The 18,520-nt window shown below is 39.6% G+C and overlaps 1 protein-coding gene and 1 non-coding gene across 3 annotated transcripts; both read left to right on the forward strand.

Annotated features, from left to right (window-relative positions):
• The first annotated feature begins 758 nt into the window (after positions 1-758).
• Positions 759-18,230, forward strand: Ino80c (INO80 complex subunit C). Of its 2 annotated transcripts, none has more exons than XM_027935740.3 (5): positions 759-985; positions 10,436-10,546; positions 11,598-11,709; positions 12,682-12,749; positions 17,818-18,230. In XM_027935740.3, exons 1-5 carry the CDS (start codon positions 830-832, stop codon positions 17,947-17,949), a joined length of 579 nt encoding a protein of 192 aa, XP_027791541.1. In that variant the 5' UTR covers positions 759-829; the 3' UTR covers positions 17,950-18,230. The 2 variants fall into 2 exon arrangements, with proteins under 2 accessions (XP_027791541.1, XP_027791542.1); XM_027935741.2 differs by having other exon boundaries at positions 759-961.
• On the forward strand, positions 15,134-15,238 carry LOC114093069 (U6 spliceosomal RNA). Its single transcript, XR_003582852.1, has one exon. It is a non-coding gene; the product is annotated as a U6 spliceosomal RNA (small nuclear RNA).
• Positions 18,231-18,520: the final 290 nt, after the last annotated feature.

Genomic DNA, 18,520 nt, shown 5'->3' on the forward strand with positions numbered 1-18,520 from the left:
AACTTGCCCTCTCCTCAGAAATGGCATTCTAGTTGGATCCAAAAGGACTATAACCACCCCATTATAAATCATGTAGTTTGATGCCCTAAAGGTTCTGAAGTATAGAGTAGAACAAAGTAAATAACCATGAGGTGGAGCAGAGTTAATAAATAGGCTTTAGCAGAACTGTGACCTCCCTGAAATCTGTATTAAGGAGGAATAAAGAAAAGGAAGGAAGGGTAGTATGCTCAAACAGATCTCTAACCCTTAAAAGGTTAAGAAACACTCTAGCTTTCAAGTTCATTTGGGTACTATTGAAATACTTTTCCAGCATGGAAAGGCAGAGACCAAGGGGAAGCTAATAGCTTGGCAATCTGCCTAGTCCTCTGATAATGGACTATATTGTCTTTTATTTTTATTTTTGTAGTACTGAGGATTGAACTAAGGGCCTCATGCCTGCTAGGCAAGCACTCTACCACTGCTACACCCTCAGCCTTAAAGTACCTTCTTTCTTACAAACATCAAAAGTGACCAATCTTCTGACTTAGCGTGAGAAAAGGCAACACGATCATTAATTCTAAAAGCCTAGTTATTTAAAAAGATCAGATGTTCACTGGGGATTTCCAGGCACGTGCGCCAACGCCCAGGGCACCGCCTGGCTGACACCTTCCCGCCCGATCGAATAAACTGTTCCGAGCTCCGCCTTTTAGACTCAACCGAGAGAAGTCAGCGAAAGCTGTGGAGTCCAGACCAGGTTTTCAAGCATCAAGACGGAAGTAATAACAAGCCGGAAGTTCCAGAGCCAGCCCCGGGAAAGGGGGAGGGGGGAGCAGGAGAAAGACTGGGTAGGATGGCGGCTCAAATTCCAATTGTGGCAGCCACTTCCACCCCCGGGATAGCCCGGAACAGCAAGAAAAGGCCAGCTAGCCCTTCCTACAACGGCAGCAGCGGAGGGGGCTACGGAGCCAGTAAAAAGAAAAAGGTATCCACCTCTGGCTTTGCGCAGGTACGCTGGCACTCTCCCTACTCTGCGCGTGCGCGGGGCCGAGAAGGACAGCGCATGCGCACGGCCGGCGGGGCGGAGCGTGTGCACGAGCGCGTGCGCAGTGTCGGGCTGGGATGGTGCCAGATGAAGTAAATGCTGGTTGAAGTAGATGCTGGTTGGTGGTGTAAATGAGCATTTCCCCCCCACCCCACCCCCCTAAGTTTTAACGCTTCGGCTTTGGTTAGATTCACCACCCACCTTGTATTGTGAGGGGAGAAGAGGAGATGAGTGGTTGTTACAGATTTAGGACAAGGACCGCCCATCCCCATCGAGGTCGCATTTTGAGCTGGGCGCATGACCTAGAACCTGAGTGTCTTTGAAAAGTAGCGGGTCTCCCCTTGGTTCATCCTACTACATTGGCTGAGTGTCTGAGGTGCAGAGCGCCTTGTCCTACATGGAGGAACATAGAAATGCATTGATAACGTATAGTTTCCCTCATTTAGGAAATTTTTAATTTCCGCGTTATGATACCAGAGCAGAGACAGGCTGGCCTCTTGAAACATCCTTTGTGTTTTCAAACATAATATAAATTAAATCACACAGAATATTCTTTAGTGTCCCTCTAGGTTCCTTTGTAGAAAAGTCTTTTTGAGACTTTTTTGTTGTGTGGAAAAGTCTTTATGAGACTTAAGTAAATCTGACATCTTGTACAAACATTTACTGGTGGACATTTGAGTTAATTTAACTGGGATTCCAGGCGTGCTCCACTTGTGCATATTCTTTATTGGAGACTTTTCTGAGATATATCGTGAATACTTTCTCCCAATATACCTATTATTTTGATATTCAGTTATGCCAGGACCAAGGAATGTAGTCAGTACATTTTGGAGGAATGATTCTTTTAACCCCCAAAGTAGCATTGGTCAACTCCCACCATAACAAGCTTCAGAGAATGACCAAATGACTTCAGGATGCTGGAAATTCCAATAGCCCAAAATAGTGGAAATTACAATTCTGGTGGCCTTAGAATACTCACTGAAAGGAAGGGCCTCCAAAGTACTCCCTGAGGACTTTCTTTGTCTTAGCAGCACCCTCTGGAGATGTTGGAAAGAGCAGGACATTTCCTGGCATAGTGAATTCTTTTTTTTCTTGACTCTCCTCTTCCCAGCTGGTGTTTAAAGAAATGTAATAACCAATTACTGCTTCCAGCCTCAGCATCCATCCCACGAAGAAGGAAAACAACTTGGCTTCTGTCTCTGGCAATAAGTCTTAAATTTTTGTCCTGCTCTAATTCCCTGATCCACAGCCATTAGCACAGTACTTCCTTGAGAACTGCCTGGAATTTTTCTAGAGGTGATCCTCATCTGTGTTCCTTGCTCAGCCTTTCTGTTATATTTCAGTTCAATTCAGTCAGCAAGTGTTTATGGTATTGTGTTTCTGTTTTGGCCCCAGAAGTATGCTTAAAGATATTTCAAAGTATTATATCCTGTTCCCTCCCTTCCAAAAATCTCTCAGAAAAAGAGAATGACAGATATATATTAGCTTTCTGTTGTTGCTGTTATGAATTACCACAAATTAAGTATCTTAAATAACTCATAGGATGAGAAGGTCAACCCACAGAAAAACCACTGTCTGAGAATGGAGTGTTGGGGAGAAAAGAAAAGCTTTATTCAGTGGCCAAAAAATGAGGAAGAGGGAGCTTTGCTCACAAATCAGCTTCTGGACTGTAGCAGCGGGTTGAAGATTACAGATATAGGATAGGAATGGTGAGGGAGAGACTAATAAAGGGGAGGAATATTCATGTCTTCTCTGGGACTAGGTAGTGATCATCCAGGAACTTGCATGCTACCTTCTTTCACTCATTCCATGAACTGGTGTGTCTGGGCGTGGCAGCTGGCAGGTGTCTTTAGCTTTAAGTAGGGAGAAACTAGGCAGGTAGGTCTTGTCATATTAATCCTATATTATAGTTTGGGACAAAACATTTCTCGAATGTTTAACAGGTTTACTTGTGGAGCTGATTAGAATCTGACCCAAAAGTTAATGAAACAAAGGAGATAGACATAATATGAAGATAGAGATGCCAACATTCAGTCACCCATGGGACATCTGTAGGCCCAAGTGAAGAGTTAGTGCTTTCAGCAAAAGTGGTCTTCAGTTCCCTAAAGAGAAATGTAGGCAATGTTATCATCATAACCCACATGCCAGAGATATTATCTACAACAAAGCTAGTGGAAGACTAATAATTTATACCTAGCTCTGTGACCTCCAAAATTAGTAATTTTCAAGTCAATAAATAGCAAGTGAAGCTAGAGGGTTTATTTAGGCTTTCTTTGGTAACACATTCATTAGCTCATGGTTCTGTAGATCAGAAGTTCTAACATAATATGACTGGTTGGTTCTCTGCTCTGGGTATTACAAAGCTGAAATCCAAATGTTGATTGGGCTTTCTTTTCTAAAGGTCCTGGGGAAGAAAACAGTCAGCCTCATTCAGATTGTTGGCAGAATTCAGTTATTTGGAGGTAGTAGGGCTGTGGGTCCCTATCTCCTTGCTGGCAATCAGCTGCTGCCCATATTCCTGGGCATACGGCCTCTTCCATTTCCCAACTGGCTATGGAAAATCTCCCTTTAGTCAGTCCTTCTCGAGCTTCAAATATCTCTGACTTCTCTTACCTCTGGATTTAGATTTAAAGGATTTATGTGATTAGAACAAGCCTACTTAGATAATATCCTTTGTTTAAGATCAGCTAATTTGGGACCTTAATTGCATCTGCAAATCTCCTTCACCACAGTAACTAGATAAGGGTTACTTCACCACAGTAACTTGAATAACTGGGAGAAGGTGCTTATACACCTGGGACCATGCTACAATTCTACCTATCACCTACATGGGGGAATATAATAATTTCTAACCTTGAGCCCAAGTTGATTATATATAACTTCCATTTTAGTATTTTACTGTGGCAGGACAGAGGAAGATGGGACTTTTGACAGTAGTAAAGGAGAGGTGGGGAGGCAAATGGGCTTGAGATTGACTGAGGGGTGGTGGGTTTGAATGAGGAAGGCATTCCTGGCCCAAGGTTTCATCAGTGGGGAGGTGAGTGTTTTTATATAAATGACTTTCTTAAGTTAAAAGGGATTTTACAGATCTTTCAGCACCTAAATTTCCCTACATCAATAATTTTAACTATTTTGTTTTCTTAAAAGCAAAATGTATAAAACGTCTATGAGACTTAAAATTTTACAAAAGATTTTTACTTAAGAGATTATTACAGTGTTTTTAGAGATTGTTGAAAAAATTCAATATTGTGGATTCGTGGATTTTTTTTTTAATATCATGGATTCTTAAGACAAGTTTTACTTTCCAGAAATGTGCATATGGTTTCTAAAGTAAAATTGAGTGCATAGTTGAAATTTAAAGATTTTTGTAAATTTAAATGCTTAGAAGTTCTCAGGATTTGAAGAGAATGTTTTTGGTCTAGTAGTATTTTGAGCAAAGCATTTATAGATGTTTTCCTCTACATCAAACTTAGGAAATAGTTTAATAGGACAAAAACAATTTTGTTTTATTATGCCATCAAGGTGGGTCTTTATCCAGTTCAGCAGAAATTATTATTAAGTGTTTATACTTGTTAAATTTTGTAAATTGTCTTAGAATTACAATGCTGTATTTGGATTTATATTCTCAATGTAACTAATGTGGCTATTGATTAATAATGTTATGAGAGTACGGTCTTCCATTCATTCTGCTTATTATACTTTGAAAAAGATTACTGGACTGGTGGGATGGGGAACAGATATTGTGTTAAAATAAAAGAAATAGTGATAAATAATAGTAATTAATGTTTGAGCATTTACTATGTGCTAGACACTGTTCTAAGCTCTTTCTAAGCAATGTCATTTAATTCTCAAACTAACTTTATGTGGGTTGTTATTCTCATTTTACAGATCAAAAGATTAAGGGGAAATAAATAAAAAGTAAATAATTTGCCCACTTCCACATACTAATAAGTGGTAAGAGTCAGGGTTCAAACCCAAGTAGGCTGTCCAGAGTTCACATTCTTTTTTTAATTGCCTTTCTTTATCACTCTAGGTTGGAAGATGGAATTAGATTTCTGTTCTAACAAACTCCATGAGGCAGAAAAATTATTTTGGAGAGGGTATTTCTGCCTTCTTATAGGGCATTTAAATCTTCTCAAACACCTATTCTAGTTGTTAAATTTTTCTGAGAAATCTAATTGACCTACAGATTGAGTGTTACTTGGTCGACTTTTGATTTATAATGGTTAATAAGCATTTAATAAAGCATCTTAAGTTGAGGCCGCTATTGCTGCTCGAGAAGAATAATGCAGAGTGCAGATGACTAGGGGCGTAGAGATGATGATAGACTCTTTTGTAATTGGAGGCAGCCAGAGAATGCTAGACTGACTTGATTTATTCATTTAAAAAATAATCATTCTATCCCAACTTTTAAAAAGTTATGGTAATCTTAAATCATGTTACTCTTTCTAGGTGTAGTATTTGTATTTTATTTGGTGTATGACATTCTGTATCCTGTTTTTCACTTAGGATTATTTGTGAACATTTGTCTGTATTGACAGTCATCTCAGTCAGTCTAATAGACTTTTAAGATTATCTGACTTCACTGTGTCCTAAGGAATTAATTTCTCTTTTTTAACTGACTTTATTGAATATCAAGGTTTTATCTTGCATTTTTGCTATAGTAACTCTGCAGTTTAAGACTTATCCTTTTTTTAAAAATCTGGGATACTAGATGTATCTGGTATTTGCTTTTTCAATGATAAGACAAAAAGACATTTGTCTCCTTTTTTTTGTAACCACAGACAGAAAACCCAAGTTATCCTGAAGTCTGTGTCTGAGTCATGCAGGCTGCTGTCTGGTGAGAAGAAGCTATTTATTTGGGCTGTGTAGTTGGGCAGTGATGGGCTGAGACCCTAGGCCTTGCTGACTTCAGTGTCTTAGCGACAGACATGTGCTTCTTTAATAGCAGTCCAGGTTTCTCTTCTCTGGCGCTTACATCAGCTCTTTTAGTGCTGCAAAGAGAGAACAGCCCTTAGTGTTAGGCGTTACTTCCTCTCCTCAGCTTAGGGCATTTGTGTCTCTGGACAGTTCACCTCATAAAAATCTCTTAGTGTTAATAGTGCTTTCATAATATGGAAACTATACATCATTTTAAATGTTGTTTTAATGCATCTGAGCCCCAGAGACTTGGACTTCCCTTTGGCTAAGGTGTCTCCCTCTCATCTGCTTGGCTGAGGTGAAGGGGAAGGAAGGTGAAGGTGGAGTAACGTGGGGGTGGGAGTAAGGTTGAGGAGGAAAGACAAGCAGAAAACCAGTCTGAACTTCCTGTGGGGATTTATCTGGTTAGAGAGTCAAGAAAGCCCCCCACTATTTTCAGAGGCAAGATCCACTCTGGAATTGTATGGCTCAGTTCTGTTCAGGTGGTTTCCTTTCTCAGCTGCTTCTTCAGCTTGACTTCTCAGGGGATTCAGGCCTGCTGAATGGAAGAGCAGAGGATGGAGCAGGCCCTCCAAGAGGAAGAATCTGTTTGAAAAAAATCCATGCACATCATCTTCATTTCCTTCTTGACTCTCTAGCTTGGGGCTTGGAGCTTAGACTTCCGGCCTGTCTTTTAGAAGCCACCCTTCTCTTACTGTCAGCTATGCACTTGTCTGATTGTATGACCTCTCCCCTGGCAGGACTTCCAGATTATCTAGCCTACATTGACTTGCTGAGTGCCTGCTTTTCATAGTGGCTTCTGGAGAAGTCCCCTACCCTAATCCCACACTGTTGCCCCTGGTCTGCCTTGAGACAAAGAACTAATGTCAAAAGAATCTGCATTCCTTCCCCTTCACTGAGCACTCAACACCTTTGAGCTTCCTTGCTGGGAATCAGGGGAGAAAAATAAACAGAAAAGGAGAGGTGCAGTCTCGGAGCATTTCCGGAGTAGAATAAAAGTCAGTTGCACTCCCTGAGGCTGGGGCTCTGGGAGCTGGACATGCTCTTGTGGATGGTTCTGTAAACACTGTCCAAGGTCTTGGGGCCCTGTTTTTCTCTTTTGAATTTCCTCTTTGCTTATTTAGCAGTTCAGTTTGTTTGTTTTTCTCAGATGGAAACAGTATTATATTAATAGTCATATTCTTTATGGAAATCTCAAACTATTAATAAAGTTGAAATTTGAGGAAAGAGGAAATCTTTTTCTTTTTTTTTTTTTTTTTTTTTTTTACGGTGCTCTTTTTTGATTTATTCTGGTTTTTGTTTTTGTTGTTTTTTTTTTTTTTTTTTTTTTTAATTTTTTATTGTGGGTTGTTCAAAACATTACAAATTTCTTGACATATCATATTCCACACTTTGATTCAAGTGGGTTATGAACTCCCACCTTCACCCCATACACAGATTGCAGAATCACATCAGTTACACATCCATTGATTTACAAATTGCCATACTAGTGTCTGTTGTGCTCCGCTGCCTTTCCCATCCTCCACCCTCCCCCCTCCCCACCTCTCCCCTCCCCTCCCCTCCTCTCTCTCTACCTCCTCCACTGTATAACCCTGAGGGTCTCCTTCCATTACCATGCAATTTCCCTTCTCTCTCCCTTTCCCTCCCACCTCTCATCCCTGTTAAATGTTAATCTTCTTCTCCTGTTCTTCGTCCCTACACTGTTCTTAGTTACTCTCCTTATATCAAAGAAGACATTTGGCATTTGTTTTTTAGGGATTGGCTAGCTTCACTTAGCATAATCTGCTCTAATGCCATCCATTTCCCTGTAAATTCTATGATTTTGTCATTTTTTAATGCAGAGTAATACTCCATTGTGTATAAATGCCACATTTTTTTTATCCATTCGCCTATTGAAGGGCATCTAGGTTGGTTCCACAGTCTTGCTATTGTGAACTGTGCTGCTATGAACATCGATGTAGCAGTGTCCCTGTAGCATGCTCTTTTTAGGTCTTTAGGGAATAGACCAAGAAGGGGAATAGCTGGGTCAAATGGTGGCTCCATTCCCAGCTTTCCAAGAAATCTCCATACTGCTTTCCAAATTGGCTGCACCAATCTGCAGTCCCACCAGCAATGTACAAGTGTACCCTTTTCCCCACATCCTCGCCAGCACTTGTTGTTGTTTGACTTCCTAATGGCTGACAATCTTACTGGAGTGAGATGGTATCTTAGGGTGGTTTTGATTTGCATTTCTCTGACAGCTAGAGATGTTGAGCATTTTTTCATGTACTTGTTGATTGACTGTGTGTCCTCCTCTGAGAAGTGTCTGTTCAGGTCCTTGGCCCATTTGTTGATTGGGTTGTTTGTTTTCTTATTGTCTAATTTTTTGAGTTCTTTGTATACTCTGGATATTAGGGCTCTATCTGAAGTGTGAGGAGTAAAGATTTGTTCCCAGGGTGTAGGCTCCCTATTTACCTCTCTTATTGTTTCTTTTGCTGAGAAAAAACTTTTTAGTTTGAGTAAGTCCCATTTGTTGATTCTAGTTATTAACTTTTGTGCTATGGGTGTCCTATCAATTCTGCCCATTTTCCCTCTAAGTCGCCCCTACCTGTCTTGGGTATCTAATATGATACCCACTGGGTAGTTCTTAGAGTTGTCTGTCTGTCTGTCTCAAGTTCTTAGGATTTTTGTTTTTCTCTTTTTCTTAAATTTAGACCACCCAGTAGGCCTGGCCTCCTGACAATGCAGGGGCATTGGCCTGTTTCCTGCTGAGTAGTCCCGTGGAGCACCCTTATGAAGAGTTGGATTCCTTGGGAGAATGATCTCTTTCCTTCTAAAACTGGCAGGTTTCCTTAGATCTATTCCCATCATGTCCTTTTCAGTCAGTACCCTGGACTTTCTCCTTTGTCCCTAGATTACAACCTCTAAAAAGAGTGATTTCAGTGTGAATTCCCTAAAACAAAAGATTTTGTATAATGACAGGTAAGACTGGTTTGAGTGAGGATGAAGGGAGGGGCCATTCAGACAGGGGGGTATGGAATACAGGTTCCAGATTCCTTGGCTGGAGCCCTAGCCCACCCAGAAACCCCAAAGAGGAATCTGGGAAGGTATTTGAGGAAAGACTGGTCAGAGAACTGTTGTAACAGAGTGAATGTTCCTTGTTTTCCCCACTCTTCTTTCCTCTTACAGATCCCATTGAGAGGTCAGGGAAGTACGCATACGCACACGTCCAGAGACGTAACTTCTCATGAAGTTAAACATGCACTTACCAAAAAACACAACCACTCCATTCCAAAGTATTTACCCAAGAGAAAGGAAAATATTACAGCAGCTTTATTTGGAGTAACTTGGCACTGAAAATAAACCAAATGTTCATCAACAGGAAAATGAATAAACACTTTTTAGTATGTCTATATAGTGGAATTCTCCTCTGCTGAATAGTAGTAGGCAAATACATTGAAACAAACTGCTGATCCATACATATATCAACTTGTATAGGTCTCAAAAACTTTATGCTAAGCTAAAGAAGTATATGCTGTCAGACTCCATTTATATGAAGTTCTAGAACAGGTATAAGTACTGTAGAAATCAGAGTAGTGGTTGCCCTGGGGCTAAAAGGTATTGACGAGGAAGGGACATGAGAGAACTTTGTGGGATGATGGTAGTGTTCCGTATTTTGATAGCAGTTTGAATTACACCCGTATAAACATTTAGCAAGCCATGAAACATACACTTAAGATCTGTGTATTTTACTATATGTAAATTTATCTTGTTTTTTAAAAAGTTGAATTGTAGTCTGGAAAGATTGGAAATTGCCTCTGAAATCAGATATAACCTTATTTTGGCTATTTCTAATTTGTTATCAGCTTAAAGATTTCTTGTTTTAAAGCATATCAGCCTGCTTGTCTGAATACTGTCTGGCTGTAGCCAGCTGACCTGTGGCACTCCAGCTTCCTCTTCATTTTCCGTCCTCAGAATGCCCATGTCCTGTTGTGTCCTTATGCATGCTGGCTCCTGCGTAGGTTCTCTGATGACTAAACTCTTAAGGTGCTAAGCCTTTTTGCCTTAATGTTTTAAGACACAGCTGATAAGATAAGCAGGAGTTGGGACTGTGTGGTATCATAGAAATGGTGGGGTTTTTAGAATTGGCTTGATCTGGGTTTGAGTCCAAAGGTAGAGTACTGTGTGGCCTTGACTCCATCCTTCTGAGCCTAGGTTTACTTTTTTTTCAAAGTGGGAATGATAGCATTTCCTTTGTAGCTGTTGTCAGAATCAAATGAGTCAGCTTGGGTTGGATAGCCATCCTGAGCTTGGCACTAAGAGGAACTAGAAAACATGGCAGCTGCAGGTCCTACCCTCTTTCCTGCTCCCCATTAGGCAGGGTCTCCTCCGGGGCAGACGACCTGCTAGAGTGCTAGTTGCAGTTTTTCCTTGTATGTCCCCCCTTGTTGAGAGCAGAAGTGGTGAATCCTGCTAGAAGAAACTGACTTCAAACAATTCTTACTATGTTTTAAGGGTGTCAGCATGGAAGCCATGAATGAAAATAAAATGGTGTCCTCTGAGTTTAGCACAGGACCAGTGGAAAAAGCTGGAAAACCTTTGCCGTTTAAGGATCCTAACTTTGTGGTAAGTTTTAAGGCATTATATTCATAAACAAACAAACAAACAACAACAACAACAACAAAAAAAACAATCACACGTTGGCTACTGATCATGCTGGGCCTGCAGCTTTGGTGCCTCTGGTGTCCCCATCTTGAGTCTAAGTTGCAACCTTTTCCCCATGGGCTGTTATGGGAGGGAAGGGGCAGGATAAGAAGGATCCTTCCTGTGGATCTTCTACTTTGCCAGACCCTAAGAACTTTGGTACCTTTGTGGAATTCATTAAAGGATAACATTTTGAGGGTGGGTCATTCCCATGATGATTGCTTCCCTTCCCTTTTTATTGGTCTTACATTAGTTTCAGGTAAGGCTTGAAATATTTAACTGAAAGAAGAGTGTTCCTCATTAGTTTCTTAAATAAATCTAAGTAGAAATGGGCACTTTTTCTTTCATTCTTGAGGGATATAGTAACATGTTGACTCAAAGATTTGGATTACACTCTTAAGTTTATTTTTTATGAATGAGTTTTGTAAATACAGTGTTACTAGTGTCACAAATATTTTGGTAGTTTTTTTCCATTTTATTTTGTAATCTTCATAGGACCAAAAAAAGAGAGAGATTTCCAGAAGGCTTGCCATGCCACAATTGAGACTTACTCAAGTTTTCCAGGATTACTAGTAATTTGGAAGGCAGAGACTTGCCCTCAGAAGGGAGTTTAGAGATTCAGTCATGAGATTAAATCTAACTTTGTAGTAAATTTATTTTAAGGTGATCAAGTCATGAGTGAATTCTGCAAAGTTAGACCCAATAAAAGATTTGATTTTGTGTGTGCATATAAAAACATAACCTTTTATTTCTATTCTATCACCAGCTAACTCGTACATTTTGACAGTCCAAATTTTCATTTGTTCAAATTAAAATGAGAGTATACAATGAAGTACTTTTTAAAAAGGTCTCAGGGTACAAATTATTGGTGATAGAATGAAAGGTACTTAACAGTTATGATAGCATAAATGTCAGATTCTCATAGTAGTCTCCGTTGATTTTTGTTTTTTCTAACCCATGCTTTTAACTTGAGCACTCTGGCCATGGTGGTGCAGTAGCTGGCAAGAAGAACAGAACCTGGAAGAACCTGAAACAAATTCTCGCTGCTGAAAGGGCATTGCCGTGGCAACTGAATGATCCTAACTGTGAGCTGTCTAGAGTCTTCCATGTGATTATAATGCTCAGACTAGGAACTTCCTTACGACAGACCTGTGTTATTTTATTGTGTTTGCATTATTGTAGGAAATTGTTTTTAGCTTGAAAATTTTATAGTGGCATTGATCTAGGAATATTATGTGTGTATTACCTGTGAACTGTGTCTGTGTTGAACCTGTTTGTGTTGTCTTAGGTTAGGGTTAGTGTCATTATTAACATTTCAGTTTGAGATATAGGTCCTGCTATGATAATATTGATGTTTCTATTAGACAAATTCTTATTTAAAAGTCTACTCTTAAAATTTATTTCAAAGAACAAGGTAGCCCAAGTATAATGCTAGATTTAGGAGATTCCAACAACCAGCTTAAAGTCCAACTCTTTTGCACTCTTAAGCCAGCATCTTTGAATGTGAATACTTTCTGCTGCATTATGTTTAAATTTATATAAAACACTGTTAGATGTTCTGTTGAACTTCATTGTAAAATGCAGGTTCATTGATCACTACACCTCCTGTCTTGCTGTATGACTTTCATGGGGGTGACTCAGATGGATGACAAATAAGCTAGTCAGTCATCTAGGTGTGGACATGCAGGAGTCTGGGTGCTCAGATCCAGTTAGTGGGTTATTTGACATTTCATCACCATCAACCCATGGAGCCTGAGATTGTGAAAGTAGCTTGTGGGCAGATGAATTTTCCAGCAATTCTGCTGGAATAGAGGGTCCCTGGTGACAAGGCAGGGCTGGATCCAAACCCTGTACTTGGTCTGTAACATACTATACTATTTTTCTAAGACTCCTCTCTTATTTGCTTGGTTAATCCACATAATCCATAATCATAAAGGAAAATTTCAGGAATATTATCAAATGTTATTTACAGTGGTGGGGGGAGGGAGAGAAAGAGAGGTATGGAATTAGAATGTTTTAAGGCAAGTTTAGTCATCTCTTTTTTTTCCCCCCCTCAGACTTTAGTATTGATGCTCCTCCATCCTTTAAACCAGCCAAGAAGTATTCTGATGTTTCGGGTCTTCTTGTGAGTATAATTATATCTCTATTTATTATAACATTAAATTGAAGAAGATTTCAGAGTAATGTCCAGACTGTGTTCAATATCCACCACCAATGATTCCACCTACAGCCCAGGTACTATGAATAGGTAATAGGTTTGTGCAAGGCATCCATTCTGCAATCTGGGACAGCTATGTGGGCATCCCAGAGGGAGGATTGTTCTAGAAATCAGGAGACATGAGTTTTACTTCCTTTTTCTTGGATAGTTAACTATTTGGAACAATATGAAAGAAACAATTACCTTTTTAACTGCCAAAGTTTCAAAAACCTGCATTTTAGATGATTATACTTAAAACAAAATATTTAGGGCTGAAGGTGTAGGTCGGTCATAGAATGATGGCTTCACATGCTTTAGACCCTGGGTTTGATCTCTAGCATTGGGGAAAAAAAAAAGTAAATGTTTCCACGGAAGCACTGTGATTTCCATACTTAAGCACCAGACCCCCCCTTTTTTTTCTCCAAATAAAATCATAAGATAATCCATATATCTAAAAGGGCTAGAGTCCTTCTTAGCCATTGAGGTCTCCTGGTCCTTTTCCTCCTCCCTACCCCCATCCTGATGACCCCCTCAACTGCTTCTATGGAACAAAGTTTGGGAACCACTAGTGGAGCTGGAAGTAGGAATTGGGGAAGTGGGAATTGGGCAAGTTACTGAAACTCAGAAACTGAAAAGAGCCCTATTTCCTTATTTGCAGAATGTAGAGCAAGTGGGGTACTTGTAAAGACATCTTCCCCTCACCTTCTTAATCTGTTTTTCATATCCTATGAATTTGTAAGATGGGCTTTTTCTCATAACTATAGAAATAAAACCTGCTGTTTTTTAAACCTGTCTCTTAAATCCTTATATTTTAATGAAAATGTGTGATCCCCAAATTCTATAACAAATTGACCAAATTAGTTATATACATTATATAAAGAAGAATTGTCTCCTTCTTATATCCTTTTTTGGGGGAATTGCCTTTTTATATATATCCTTCTTTATTCCTAATCATTTTCATTGTTCCAAACTCATTTTCATTTGTTTGCCATTAGTGCTGTATATGCTATAGTTTGGATATAATTTGTCCCCCAAAAGTTCATGTACTGTAAAGCTTGGTCTCCAGTGTGGCTTGAGCTCCTGCTTCCTGCCTGGTAGTCAGGAAATGGTCATGGCAGAGGGAGTTGGTATGATCCTAGATCTCATGTCATAGGCTTCTTTTTTTTTTAATAGGCTTCTTCTTTTTTTTTTTTTTTTTTCATCCACTGTAATCTTGTACTACCTCTTATCTCTTTCTCAAAAATAGCTGCTTCATATTTTTTTAACCATCTTAATAGTTGTTTGTGGCAGGAGAACTAGTCTGGCACCAGTTATTCTGTTATGGCCCAAAGTGGAAATCTCTTGCTGTGTCAATTCAAGCTTTTGGAAGCCAGACCCCTTAGAATGTCAGCTTTATCCTCACCATTTTGGGCAGTTCATTTACTAGTATAATGATTTTCACCTGTTAGGAGGTATGAGCGCTATTTTGAGAAACATTATTCCAGGTCTCTTTTTGCCATTGGTGAAGTCTTGCTGTGTTACACAGTACTTAAAACCTCTTCCCCCACTTCTTTGTGAGAATTAAAACATTCTGGATATACAAAAAAATCAAATCATTGAAAGACAGTTCCATAGGAAAATGGGCAAAAGAATAAGAATTAGAAATTATAGTAGAAGAATGTAGATGACTAATAAGTAAGCATTTGTCTGGTAATTATAAAAAGGACTCATTCTACAGGGAAGAAATTAAAGACTTTTTTTTTTTCCCCCCTGTACTGGAGATTGAACCCAAGGATGCTTTACCATTGATTCACATCCTCAGCCCTTTTTATTTATTTTAAGTCAGGGTCTCACTGAGTTGCTTAGGACCTTGCTAAGTTACTAAAGCTGGTCTGGAACTTGCAATCCTCCTTCTACCTTCCCAAGTTGTGTGCCACTATGCCTGGCAAGAAATTAAGATGTTTGATTACATATTTTGGCCCCAACATAAGGAAGTGGATATTCTCATACATTGCTGTTTTCAGGTGGGAATGTGCATTAATACAGCTTCTTGAAATGACAATTTGGCATTTCTCTTATAACAGAAAAGCAAATGAATAATCCAGCAATTTGCCTTCTAGGCAGTTGTCTAGAGAAATAGGTGCACAAGGAGCTTTATGCAGAAATACTTATGGAAACTGTGTTAGCAAAATGTTGGAAACAACAGAAAGCTCTATCACAGGGTATATTGTCACATTGTTCTGTGAGCTTGATGCATATCAACATGCTTAAAGTTCTAGGATGCAAAACAGCATAAGCAGCTTGTTGCTGTTACATAAAAATCAGCATACAGTGTGCACTTCTGCAGCATATATGCCAAAATTAGAATGATATAGAGATGATTAGCACAGCCCCTGTGCAAGGATGACGTGCAAATTCACGAAGTGTTCCATTTTTTAAATTCTTATTTTTTACTATGCCAAGTTTAGTTTTTCTTCCATAGGATTTCATACAAAACAGGAATAAGCAAATTATGGCCTACATGGCAGATTTATTTATTTTTTATTTTACTGTGGTCCATGAGTATCTTTGTTGTTATTGGTTATAATTTCTTTATAGTTGTTGTGTGGTTCTTAGTATTCATGTGACTTAAACTGTGTCTTTAAGTAGCATTATACCATTTTATATATAAGAACCTTGTAGGGGTATACTTGTGTTTATTTCTTTCCAGTACCATGCTTGTTGTATAGTTTACTCCTACACGTTACAAACCCCACAAAAACTTGTTATTATCTTGCTCCAAGTGGTCAACATATTTTTAAAGAATTTGAAAATAAGAAAAAATAAATCTTTACTCATCCACAAAAATAACACATTCACAAAAAAATACATGTTGACTAATTTCTCTGTTGTTTATGTGTTAAGGGTATAAATAAAAACTTCTGGAAGAGTGCCCACCTAGCGGTGGTTTCCTCAGGGGAAAGCAAGGACTTGTGGGTGGAAGGCAATGGTAAAGGGAGACTTTAGTCTTACTTGTACTGTTTTATTTTTTTTTCCAGAGGAGAACATGGTTCACTTATTATTTGTATAATTTAAAGTTACATAATTAAAAACTAAAGCCTAACTCATATTTACAGTGACACACCTGTCCTCAGCCAGCCACATGACTGTTTCCTCTGCACTTGGGCATGGCAAGAAGACATGTGGAAGTCACATCTGTGTTTAGCCCTTATTACAAAGCTATGGAAAATGTTAAGACTCTAGGTGAGATGGGGAAGCTGTGAGCACTGCCTGTAACTCTTTGCTTATCACCCTGCAGCAAGGGGGACTAAAGCTGATTGCCATTTAGGAACATGACCTCTGTTTGTTGCATCCAGGCTCAAGGGACAGGATGCAGAGGCAGGTAGACTATGGAGATGAGCTTCCTCACTTGTTCATCTCTGGGGTGTTACTTGGCATCCTTCCTTGTGTTCAAAATGCAGGATGCTGACTCCTGGGTCAGGCCCATACTGTTCCAGTTTTTGTCGGTGCCACAGGATCTCCGTATCCCACATTGTTTCTTCAGCAGCCTTCTTGGCAGTAAGGTCTGAACTTGGGTAGCTTAACTAACACAGATCGGTGTAAGGAGAGAGGCATCCATGCAGTGGAGCCAAACTGAGGCCAGCTCATATATGGAGGCCAGGTGGTCCTTACCAGATGACATGCCTGCACCCTGCTCAGAGCTTCAGATAGTCTTCCCCTGCCAGATAGTTAATCTAACTGCCTCAGGGCCATGAGCCCTCGAAAGAGACTTGTCACTGTTTTTCTAATTAAGTTTTCCCTTATAGTACTATCATTAAAGGAAATGTAGTACAGAAAGGCACTATTTAGATCAAGCAAGAGGATCAAAGTTTTATTTTATATAGAGCTTTAATTAATCTTTACTTTTTGGGAATACATCCCACTTTCCTGACACACAGCAGCTAAATACTGTAGGGAGATGCCAGGTGGCAGGAGTGAGAACATGAGAAACCTATGACTCAGTTCCTTTCGGCTTGTTGCCTCTTCTCTGAAGTCTTCCCCCTCATCAAGCCACAAAATTACTAAGAGTCTAGGTCCATACACACATGACAGCAGTGGAGCAGACAGTCCACCCTTGAATAATTGGACATTATCTGTCTAGACTTTAATGCCATCTTTTATAATTTTTTAAATGGAGCTTAAAATTACTCATTTTTAAAATAAAATCTATAGAAGCCATGCTCTTTGAGATATATAGTAAGCAAATTATTTTGTCTGCTTGCACATGGGAAAAACAGACTGAAAGAGAATTTTGATATGTCTAGGAAACAAGTACTCTTTTCTTTTGTGATGGTCCTGATTGTTTCTTTGTCATTCATTCAGTCAGTCATTCAGTATATAACCACTGATGGCTCCCTGTGCTCTCTGCATTGCACAGGAACTGGTCTACAATGATAAGCCAGCCAGCTTACTTCTACCTTGTGGAGCCTCACAGCCTAAACCTTAATCAGAGAGTATGTAAATAATAGACTTCAAAGCAGCAGAGATAAGCGTTGCCCAGGAGAGCTCCACAGTGCTATGAATATGACCCTCTGCAGAGGCACTGATAAACCTTCCTTGAAGCTGTGACTCACCTTCAAGTGGCAGGAGGGATGAGGGTGCATGGGAGCAGCGCCTGCCTTGAGGAGCACAGACCTGGGGCACTTACTGGAAGGGGTGGGTGTTGGAAGGCAGGGATTGATGACCATCATGAATTCAGTTTTGGAATTGTTGCTTGCAGCCCTTGAGGGACCAAGAAGAAGGGTCCTAGAATAGGATGTGGTTGTTCTTTCTGTCTGTTCCCTGAAGTGTTTCTCAAGTCTGAGGAGATTAATGAATCTTTGCCAAAGTGAGCAAGGTAGTGTTCTTGGTGACAGTAAAACATAATGCAGATATATTTTGCTTTTTGTAAAGTAGAAAAAAATGTTAAAACTTGTGCTTGAACTTGAAACACCACAACCAAAAACTTTGTCCTTCACTGTGCCCATATCTCACGCAGGCCAACTACACAGACCCCCAGAGCAAGCTGCGGTTCAGTACTATTGAAGAATTTTCCTATATTAGAAGGCTGCCATCTGATGTCATCACTGGCTACCTGGCTCTAAGGAAGGCCACGAGCATTGTTCCCTGAGCCTGAGCAGTGGAGATGAAGTGGGAACTGTTTCAAAGGCAGACTTTGGGCTCATGATTTTGTTTCATGGAAACAAACTCATTCTGCTGTCAATCTCAAAATGTCAATGCTGTGCCTTGGAAAGAATGTTTGGCTTTAATTTAAGGGTTTTTAAAATTTTTTTATTTCTCTGTTTTCCCTCCAAGTGTGATATTTCCTGTTGAATTAAATTATATTTCAGTTGTTGCCTCAAGTAAAATTGTTTGACAAGAAAATACAATAAAATTGTGCTTTTAATTTAACCCAAGTAAGTTCCATATTTTTATTTCTAAGCTGTGAACTCTTGTCTAACATTTAAAGATTCTGCAGTGAATCCACAACAGATTTGAATTATTCTTGATCCCAGTGACTCTCCTTTTAGAGCACGTTACCCTTTCTCTTGGATTAGAATGATTGGAAGATTGGAAGAAGTCCAAAATTTGGAATGAAGAAGAAAGAGCTGTGTGCCCCATCCTGTCACACTGGACCAGTCCTTTGCCCTGTGCCTCAGCCTCTCCTTGTCCCCGGACACATGGGAACCAACACTGATGCT

This window comes from Marmota flaviventris, chromosome 16, assembly GCF_047511675.1.
Source record: "Marmota flaviventris isolate mMarFla1 chromosome 16, mMarFla1.hap1, whole genome shotgun sequence".
Classification (NCBI taxonomy): domain Eukaryota; kingdom Metazoa; phylum Chordata; class Mammalia; order Rodentia; family Sciuridae; genus Marmota; species Marmota flaviventris.

Excerpts from the sequence above, each read along its gene's own strand:
- Ino80c (XM_027935740.3), top strand. The coding sequence starts at position 830 with ATGGCGGCTCAAATTCCAATTGTGGCAGCCACTTCCACCCCCGGGATA. Across the intron at positions 986-10,435 it reads CCACCTCTGGCTTTGCGCAG|GGTGTCAGCATGGAAGCCAT; the intron begins GTACGCTGGCAC and ends CTATGTTTTAAG. Across the intron at positions 12,750-17,817 it reads CTGATGTTTCGGGTCTTCTT|GCCAACTACACAGACCCCCA; the intron begins GTGAGTATAATT and ends TATCTCACGCAG.